The 10,732-nt window shown below is 40.6% G+C and overlaps 1 protein-coding gene across 1 annotated transcript in view; it reads left to right on the top strand.

Annotated features, from left to right (window-relative positions):
• RECK (reversion inducing cysteine rich protein with kazal motifs) overlaps positions 1 to 10,732 on the top strand; it is an 83,094-nt gene that overhangs the window by 32,966 nt on the left and 39,396 nt on the right. The window contains exons 7-9 of the mRNA XM_006143781.2: positions 4,547 to 4,580; positions 5,940 to 6,137; positions 9,505 to 9,772. Coding sequence (XP_006143843.1) covers positions 4,547 to 4,580; positions 5,940 to 6,137; positions 9,505 to 9,772 — 500 coding nt within the window. The remainder of the gene's footprint in view (positions 1 to 4,546; positions 4,581 to 5,939; positions 6,138 to 9,504; positions 9,773 to 10,732) is intronic.

The following is a 10,732-nucleotide window of genomic DNA, read 5'->3' as shown; positions in this document are numbered from 1 at the left end:
ACAGCCGGGCCCGGGTGGGCCGGCGCAGGGCCCCTCCGCCCGCCGCCGCCTCGCTTGGCGCGGGTCCCAGGGGTGGCCTCATTCATTCATTTTAATGTGATGAGAGAGAGAGACAGAAAGAGAGAGAGAGAGAAAGTGAGAAAGCAAGCCACCAGGTCCAGGACTTGAACTGTGATCGACCTTGTGGGAGTGTCTAGCACCTTAACCACCACTCCACCTGCTGGTCCCAATAAAACAATTCTTAAAAAAAAAATGGATGCAGACATAAAAATTATATTTATTACTAGAGGTACTGCCATGTGAAGATATGAAAGCTTTTTGTTAACAAATTTGGGTAACCTATCCATGAAAAATTTGTTAGTGAACACTAAGGAAAATGAAATGCTCAGGGGACATCTTTGAACTCCGGATATTACATGAAGAGAGATGGCTGTGTCCTCACTGTACTTCAGGAGTCAGCAGACTTTTCTATAAAGGGCCAGACAGCAATATTTTAGTCTTGTAGACCATACAGTCTCTGTCTACTCAACCGTGTCATAGTGGCATGAAGTAGCTATGTATAATATATTAACAAGTAGATGTGACTGTGTTCCAATAAAACTTTATTTACAGAGACAGGCAGCAGTCAAGATTTGGTCTGTGTGCCATCATTTGCCAACCCATGTCTGTGAATGAAATCTGTGGTCTTTCTTTTCTTTCTTTCTTTCTTTATTTATTTATTTATTTTGAGAGAGAGAGATTTTTGCTATAGGGCGTGTGTACTTGCTGGAGAGACAGAGAGAGAGAAAACGAGAAATTACCACTTGGGGAAATGGCCATACCACAATCACTTCTCCATTCTCCTCTTGGGGTGTTGAGCATGCACACACACACACCTGGGATGAGTTTAAAGTCACTCGGTCTGGGACTTGAACCACATTCAACTATGTGGAAGTCCAGACACATAACCATTCCACCATCTGCTGGTCCCAGTATTTCCCCTTTCTAACCCCTTGTCTCTGGCCTCTGTCGCCAAGGAGATTGGATTAAGTGATCTCTGACAGTATTTTGGTTTTATGTCCCTTAGTTTCTCTCTCTAAAGCAGAATGATTCTCAAGACTGACCCAGAGTGTCAGTACTTTTATTTGTAAAGTCAAATTCCTAAAAATCCAGCTTGAACAAATGTGTAAGTCCTTAGATCAGGGTTTCTCAGCCTTGACACTATGGACATTGTGAGTCGGACGCCCTCTGTTCTGGAGGCAGAGGTCCTGGGCCCTGTAGGGTGTTCAGTGACATCCCTTTCTTGAACAAGTAGCACCCCTTCGCCCTCCAGGTGCCATGGCCAAACATGTCTCCAGTCATTGCCAGTTGTCCCCTATAAGGCAAAAACACTCCTGTTTGGGAACCATTGCTCTAGAGACTTTAAGAAAAACTAAAAGAAGGGGCCAGCAGGTGGCATGGTTGTTAAGGCACTGGACTCCCAAATGGCCAACCCAGTAGCTTGAAACTAATGCTGGGTGCATGTGTGTGGGTCCAAAATCCCAAGAGAAGAATGGAGGAAGGGGATTGCGATTTCTCACTTTCCCTCCCTCTGTCTCATGAGTACATGCACCCTATGGCAAAAACCTAAAAGAAAAAAAGGAAAAGAGAATAACACAAAGAATACCAAAACTGAAAATCAGGCTAAGCAACACAAATAGCCACCAAGATAGAATTTCTTCAGGTACAAGATCATAAAAGCCAAAACTAAAAGGAACAACCGACTTATTAAAAAGGGGGGGTGGGGTGGCACAGGGCCAGCAGGTGGTGTTGTGGTTAAGTGCTGGATTCCCACATGGCCAGCTCCTGTTCAAGTCCCAGACCTGGCAGTTTGAAACTCAAGGCAGACACATGTGTACGCGTGCCCAAAATCCCAAGAGAAAAATGGAGAAGGGACTGTGGTGTGGCCGTTCTCCCCTGGGGGTAATTTCTCGCTTTCTGTCTCTCTGGTGAGTACACACACCCTAATAGCAAAAATCTCTCCAAAAAAGAAGAAAGAAAGGAAGGGGGGTGGGCGAAAGGGAAGGGGAAAAAACAAAAGAAAGGAAGAAAAGTGCAATGAGAACTGTATTCACCAAGTCAAAGGAGGCCGGAAAGTTGGCAGCAGATTGCACTTTAATACTGATTTGGATCATTTTGAGATTGGTGGACCCAAGTAGAGGACTCTCTATAATCAATAGCTGAAAATTCAGACTAAAGCAAGGAAACATAGATGAAGAGAGAGCTTTAAAAAAAATTACTAAAAAAACATCAAGAATATTTACTTTTCCACTACTCTTACATTGTTAATGAGCTCTCTAGCTGAAAGAACTCATACTGGATGAATTCATTAGCCCTCATCTGTGAGATCCAGGGGTTTTTGTTGTGTTGTGTTTTGTGATCCCTTAAGTGGATAAATCCTGCAATGGAGCGATATTTATGGAGGAAATGAATGCAATAGAGCTGTATCTTCGGAGCAAGGTCTTAGAGGTCAGTGAAGCTGGTTCTTTAACAAGTCCAGATCACATAACAGACTTGTGATTTAGCTATAATTAAAAGCCAAAATCATCTATATCCAGTAATGGGGGGGGGGAGTAATGTGATTCTCATCCACCTTTTATTTATGCCCATTATTCTTTCTTTTAAGAATAAATTGTGAGGCAAGCAGGTGGTGTGGTGGTTAAGGGTGTTGGTCGACCATGGTTCAAGTCCCGGACCTGGTGGCTTGCTTTTTCGCTTCCCTCCCTCTCTTTCTCACTCTTTTCCTCTCTGGTCAAATTAAAATAAATAAATAAAATTAAAATAAAGTTAAATAAAATACATCTTTAAAAAAAATGTATTCCCATGGTGAATAATACTAATCTTAGCTGACAAACCCTGAATATCCAGATGGCTTTGTACAGAAAGTTTTCATTTTTGTCTTATTTTGCTTTTTGTTTTCTCTTATTTTCCTTACAGTAACTTTAATACAGTATGGTGTTTTCTGAACAGTGATCTAAGACCTCCAGAAATACTGATTATTATCTTGAGTTCTGCTTTTGACTTCCTCTGTGATCAGGGTCGGGTGTAGAGTGTGTCTCTTTGACCTGCTAAGGAAACTGTTTCTTCATCTTTAAAACAGTAAGAGGTTCCCAAACTCTGGTCCCAGGGTGGCTACGTAGGAACAACCTTGGAAGCCTTGTTTGAAATTAAGATTTCTGGGGCCAGATGATGGTGCAGTGGTAAGAACAGAGCTGTGAGGCTGGCCTGCATGGGAAGGTTTGTATCCACAGACTTCCCTGAGTACAGCGGGCACACACTTGCCCATGACCCAGGGCTGGCTGAGGCTGACAGGACATGGTGGTATCAGGACCCTGTCTCTTTTTCTCTGTATCTCTCTATTTTTCTGTCTCTCAGTCATGGGGAAAAAAAAGAAAAATAACTTTTGAAAATTTTTTTAGATTTCTGTTCTCTGGCCCCATATTCTAGTTCTATAGTCTAGGGTAAAGCCTGGAAAGCCCAGGTGATTCCAGCACATGTGTCAGAACAGTTAGAGATCATCTGTAAGGCCCTTTCATCTCTAAAATGTAGGTCATTATGGGGCTAGCAGGCGGCATGGTGGTTAAAGTGCTGCACTCCTGCATGCTGACCACGGTTCAAGTCACAGACCCAGCAGTTTGAGAATCACACCAGGGCTGTGTGTGTGTGTGTGTGTGTGTGTGTGTGTGTGTGCATGCCCAAAATCCCAGGAGGGAAATGGAGAAGAGATTATAGCATAGCCATACCCCAGGGGGTGATTTCTCACTTTTCCTCTCATCTCTCTCTCTCTTAGACTAGCGCATGCAGCTTATGACAGAAACGAAAGACAGACAAACAAAAAATGTAGTGTGGTTATTTGACATACTTTCCTAAATGTCCTTTTTTTTTTTTGAGAGAGAGAGATTTTTGCCATAGGGCACATGCGCTCGCCAGAAAGAGACAGACAGAAAGCGAGAAATCATCCCCCAGAGGGGATGGCCATGCTGCAGTCCTTTCTCCTCCATTCTCCTCTCGGGATCTTGGGCACGCACGCACACACACACACACACATGCCTGTTGTGAGTTTAAGCCACCTGTCCAGGACTCAAACTGCAGTCAACTACATGGGAGTCCAGTGACAAAGCCATTACACTATTTGCTGGTCCCCCTAAATGTCATTTATTAGATTATTTTCTGCAAAAATGTTTTTATCTTATAAGAGATAGTTGAGATTTACACATTGTAGATCTTCCCACCACACACACACACAAACACACATACATACATTAACACAGCTTTGTATAAACTTGGTTTGTTGTAACATGGTCAACTTATTGCTTGGGACAATAATTTTGATCCCTAATATGTGTTTAGAAGATAGTGTCCCCTTTTGCCAGAATGTCACTCCAAAGCTTCTGTGTTTTCAGTCTTGGACTTAGAGAAGAATTAAGTAGCTTGGTATCCTGATTTCCATATAACTATGAAGTGAAATAAAATGAGAAATTCTGTCTGGTTGTTAATTTCTGTTTGTTTATTTTTCTTTAATTTACAGAATGCTCTTTTCAGTTGCATTAGCAGAAATGAAAGTAAGTATGTTGTCCTTGATTAAAAGGTTTATGGCTACACAAATTAAAGAGCATAATTAGCTGTTATGGATATGGCCTCTAGCCTGCCATTGTAACTAGGCTGTTAGTAAGCCATCTGAAGGAATGCACTCAGCAGGATTCTGATAGGCTCTTTCTTCTTGTATTCAGGCCATTCATGTATTATAACAATTCCCATGTCCTAATTGCACATTTACAAAGCAGATGGCTGGAGTGAGAGGTGGTAGAGGAAGATCATACCCTCCCTTGAATAAAAAGGATCACTTTCAGAAGTTAGCACAGCCACATTTTATAATGTAGCCCTTGCCAAGGGCTGCCTCTCGGTTCATTCAGCAGACATTTATTGTGAATTGCTCTCTTTGGGGAAGACACACATCTAGGGTGACATAATCTGTACGCAAAGAACTCTGGGACATGGTAGGATATAGAATCACACACTGATCAATTGTGGAGCTCATAGGAAGGAGGAGTGCTTGGAGGTGACCTCGTGGGGTTTATAAGTGTTGGGGCTTAAAGGATGGGAAAGATGTGAATAGTGAGACTGGAGAAAACATTCCAGGTGAGGTGAATAATGAGGTCAGTTAAAGATGGGAGAGCACATCCAGAGAATGGTTGTTTAGATTTGCTTGACAGGGGACCAGCAGCTGATGTAACGGCTATTTTGCTGAACTCCCATGCACTCAAGTCCCGGACCCGGTGGCTTAACTCATGCCGGGCGCATGTGTGTGTATACCCAAAATCCTGAGAGGAGAATGGAGGAGAAGGGATTGCAGTGTGGCCATCCCCCCGGGGCGTGATTTCTCGCTTTCTGTCTCTCTGTCTCTCTATATTTCTGGCTTTTGCATGTGCCCTATAGCAAAAACCTCTCCAAAAGAAAAAGAAAAAAAAAAAGATTTACTTGGCAGGAGGTCATATTGAAGGGCAGTAAGAAACATTAACTGTCTGACTATACTTCGTTTTCTGCCCTTTCTAAGGGGCTTTGTTCAAGATTTCCCAGATAATCTGACACACGATCTACGTCCTCCCCCACTGGAGGGGAAATCAGCCTAATGAAGGAATCAGAAGATAGGCATCCTGTCCTTCTGGTAACTGTCCTTCTGTCCTCACCATTCCTCACCCCCATCCAAGTGAGATCTAGAAGTGAATGAATAATGACTTTTTTATACCAGTGAGCACTTGAAGGTTCCCATGCCATAGCCAGGGATAGTGCTGACTTCAGTGCTTCTGTGACATGGTTTATCGCTCAGACTCAGAAAGACATATTGTTCCACCATTATAACAATGAGGTCATGTTAACAAAAAGCTGTTCCTACTTCAATGTCATCTCTTTTTCCCCCACAGTGGGTTCGGTGTGTTGCAGTTATGCAGGTCATCACACAAACTGCCGGGAATACTGTCAAGCCATTTTTCGAACAGACTCTTCTCCTGGTCCGTCCCAGATCAAAGCAGTGGAAAATTATTGTGCCTCTATTAGTCCACAACTAATACACTGTGTGAACAATTACACCCAGTCTTATCCAATGAGGAACCCAACAGATAGTAAGTAAAAGGGACACATGCCTCTCACTTCAATCTTTGGTACAAATGGTAAGAGTTTGTAAAAGTAGGAGATACATTCTTGTAGATACCCACAGTCTGGGTCATTTGGGAAACATCAGACTTCCTTTATTGTTTAAATTTGGCAGACTGGATGTTATTGTCACAGCTTAAAGGTGCCCAGAAAGACTAGGCTTTCCAGGTTAGGAGGAAAGAAGCCTTCTCTTTTCTGAGAGTGGGAGAGCTCATCGTGCAAATATTTTGGAGGGAAGTTGGGTTATGACCATTAGAATTTCAAATGATCATATCTTTTATTTTGCAACTTCATTTTTTATCATTGATCCATCAAGAAAATTCATACAGATTGACAAAAAATACCTATAGATATAAAGGATGTTCACTACAACATTGGTGTAATAAAAGAAAATTAGAAATAGTGAATGTCTATCAATAAGGAATTGATTAGAATTGATTGCATAAATTATGATATTCAATCAACAGAAAGAAAGTATTATGCTTATATAGGAAGAAGTCCAAGATACATTAAGCGTAAAAAACAAAGTATAGAATAAAAAGTATAGTGTGGTATCTTTCAGTTATATATCCAATTTCCCACATCATAATTTCTGTAATGTTTAAATTTTTACCAATGAGCAATCACTTTTATCATTTAAAAATCTTAAAAATGAAAAGAGCAGGACCAGCAGATGGTGTAACGGTTACGTTGCTGGACTCCCACATAGTCGACTGCAGTTCAAGTCCCAGACCTTATGACTTAAAATTTATGTCAGGCATGTGTGCATGCATGCTCAAGATCCTGAGAGGAGAAGGGATTGCAACATGGCTATCCCCCCAGAGGGGTAATTTCTACCTTTCTGTCTCTCTGTCTCTGTGTCTCTCTGTTAAGCACATATACCCTATAGCAAAAATCTCTCTAAAAAAAAAGAAATTGAAAAGAGCTATATGTATTGTGTGTCTATATATATATAAAATATATATGTGTACACACATGCGCACACACCTTTTTTTTTTTTTTAACTAGAGTTTCCTAATTAACCTATATCTTATGAGAGTCTTCAAAGCCTCAGCTTTCTACTCCCTAGAATCCATTTTCTTCATCCACGGGCAATCAGATTTTAAGAGCTCACTGATTAACTGGTCTGACAAAAGACTGACTTAAAAGTAAAATGCCAGTGTTCTGATTTACATGGGGTTATTGATAGTCTTGTTTTTGTGAACTCAACTCAGAAGCAGGCTGTGTGTCTTGTTTGGCCACCATCTAAATCAGAACGCTAAGTTTTTTAACATTCTGTGATGGGGACCAGCATGTGGTATGATGGTTACATCACTGGACTCCCACATAGTCAACCCCAGTTCAAATCCTGGACCTGGTAGCTTAAAACTCACACCAGGATGTGTGCGTGTGTGCGTGCCCCAAATCCCGAGAGGAGAATGGACAAAGGATTGCAGCATGGTCATCACCCCAGGAGGTGATTTCTCACTTTCTGTCTCTCTGTCTCTATCTGTCTCTCCAACAAGCACCCTAAAGCAAAAAAAAAAAAAGAAGAAGAAGAAAATGAAAAGATGAAGACTTTGCCACAAATAACCTTCATTTGTTTTAAAGGGAGATCTGTGTTCCTTGACATTTGGGTTATTCCAAGTGTTGTATCTAAAAAAAAAGAAAGGAAGAAAGAAAGAAAGAAAATCTCCAATGTCTGTGCTAATGTAGAGGAATCTGTAAAAGAAGGCTGCAAACAAATATACTCGAGTAGGTTTCTTTAAAAATCAATGATACCTCAGAAAACTACTTTAAATTCTGTAGTCTAGTTGAAAGTGTTCTTTCATTTTCTCTTCTTTGTAGAAAATTAAAGGCAGAAGCAAACTGATGTCGTGTCAGAGTTTGCTATTGTTACATTTAAATTACAGCTTAGGAGCCAGGTGGTGGCACTGTGGTAACACAACTAGACCCACATGAGAAAGGTCCTGATTTCGTATCCCAGGACCTCTCGGGCATGCTGGGTAAGCAGATCCAGGCCAGCTGTTACTGAGGGAAGATTACAGCGTAGAGACTGTTGGGAGTTTTCCCTCTCTATCGTTTTCTTTCTCTCTCCTCAGGGAAGAGATAAATAAAAACATTTTAAAAATTTCAACTCAGAATAATTTACTTATTTATATAAAAGCTTGATGCTGGGGACCAGCAGTTAGCGTAATGGCTATGTCGCTGGACTCCCACGTAGTCGTCCACGGTTTGAGTCCCGGACCCGGTGGCTTAAACTCACGCCGGGCGCATGTGCGTGCGTGCCCAAGATCCCTAGAGGAGAATGGAGGAGAAGGGATTGAGGCATGGCCATTCGCCCCCAGGGGGTGATTTCTGGCTTTCTGTCTCTATGTCTGTCTGGCGAGTACATGTGCCCTATAGCAAAAACCTCTCCAAAAAAAGAGAAAAAGAAAAGCTTGATGCTGGGGCCAGACAGTGCATAGAGGTTAAAACACAACACTCCACGAGGTGGACCCACATAGAGGGTACTGGATGTGAGTGTAGAGATCTTCCTGAGTACCCTGGGCATGCAGGTGCCCAGGATCTGGGGCTACCTGAAGCTGAGGGTAGTCATGATGCAAAGACCTTGTTACGGTTGCTCTCTCTCTGTCTCTCTCTCTATCTCTCTGTCTCTCGCTCCTTTGCTCGTAGAAGATGTAACAAACCTTTTAAAATAAAAGCTTTATATGGTGTTTGTTGCTATAAAAATTAATCATCTTTCATGTCAAAATATCCTCTTTTAGGTAATGGTTTCTACAGGAAATATTAATATTATATAACAATATTAAAATAATAATTCCAGTTTGATATACACTGCTTTTTCTAAGAACATAAAATACCTTTTTTAATAAAGAATTATTTTATTTAACTTTATTTATTTTAATTTGACCAGAGAGGGACAGAGTGAGGGAGAGAGAAAGGGAAAGTGAGAAAGCAAGTCATCAGGTCTGGGACTCAAACCACACACAGTCTGCCATCTCAGAGTTCAACCCTCTTAACCACCATGCCACCTGCCAGCCCCAAGAACATAAAATATCTTTTACCTGAGGACTCTTTAAGGTATAGGATGGTGACTTTTGTAAGGATGGTTCTAGAGATCCCAGGATTTGAGACAGTGATGAGTTCTGGGTAGATACCTTGTCCACCTTTAGCACCTCAACTATTTGCTACCCTGCAAAGTAATGGAGAGAGAATTTAGAAGGTCTTGTATTCTACAGACACAGACATATAACTAAGTAGTAATGGTTTCTATTACGCTGCCATATTCTTCTGTTCTGAGCAATGCATGATATAGAACCAGCTAATCAAGCCACTTATATTCTGGAAATGTAGGTCTATATTGCTGTGACAGAGCTGAACACCATGCTTGCCAAAATGCCTGCAAGAGAATTCTGATGTCTAAGAAAACAGAAATGGAGATTGTTGATGGTCTCATTGAGGGTTGTAAGACCCAGCCCTTGCCTCAAGATCCTCTTTGGCAGTGTTTTCTTGAAAGTTCACAATCTGTTCACCCTGGAGTCACTGCACACCCTCCTCCCTCTACAGGCCTTGACGGGGCTAAATTGCATTGTTGTTCTAAAGCAAACACTTCAACATGTAGGTCAGTATCTCATTTGCTTTATTAAAACCAATAGAAAAAGCATTTTAATTAGTGATTTAAAGTCTAGCAAATGTGTGTTATATTTGTGAATTGTGTAAGCTTAGCATTTAGAAGTTATAAAATCATTCATGCTGTTACCCAGCAAATATTTGAGTATCATGTATATACAGAACATTGTTTTGTACATTGAGTACTAAAAGCACTGTGTTTTGGAGTATGGAGGATAGCATTTGGCAGGTCAGTAAATATTTACAAATGATCAATATTGAGTCTACCCTCATAGAGATCATTAAGTAAGCTTATAATTCATAAGACGTTTTGATCTAGCATCAAAGGAATATTCTCTTTATTAAATTATGAAACTTAGAACTTAACCAACCTTTGTTACATTGGTAAATAATGCGGGTTAGCACTTATAACTAAAATTAGCCAAATACCAATACCACATGAATTGGTATTCATTTGGATGATGCATTTAGGGATAAAAAATTAGCAACATAATCTACAATGGAAGAAACACAATCCAAACACAAGAATAAGTGGAGATGACTAAGGACATGGTAGAACACAGGTAAAATAGAAGTTTGCTTTATTAGAAATATTTTGTGCATAAAGGGATCACATGTTACTAGGATACCCTGAAATGAATATGAAATACCAGGAGTAAGATAATCTTTCGTATGGTTTTTAAATAGGATGAACCTTTAGCAAAAAAATTATGCCAAGGTTAGCTTATCCAACTTTACCAAAGATATGATAAATCTGGAGAAGAACATGCAAAGAAAATCAACAGAGAGTTTAAAGGACTATTAAATTGGCCCTGTAATTAAAGAAATTGGTTACTTATAGAAGCTTATAAATGTATTTGTGAAGAGACACTGAGTAGCTCTTTGCCCATAGATGAATTTATGCCTTAGAAGTATGGGAAACTGGGATAAATGTACAGTCTTAGAAGAGCGT

The sequence above is a fragment of the Tupaia chinensis genome, unplaced genomic scaffold (genome assembly GCF_000334495.1).
Source record: "Tupaia chinensis unplaced genomic scaffold, TupChi_1.0 Scaffold000104_1, whole genome shotgun sequence".
Classification (NCBI taxonomy): Eukaryota; Metazoa; Chordata; class Mammalia; order Scandentia; family Tupaiidae; genus Tupaia; species Tupaia belangeri.
The sequence above is the reverse complement of the archived record's forward strand: the minus strand, read 5'-3'. Positions and strand labels throughout refer to the sequence as shown.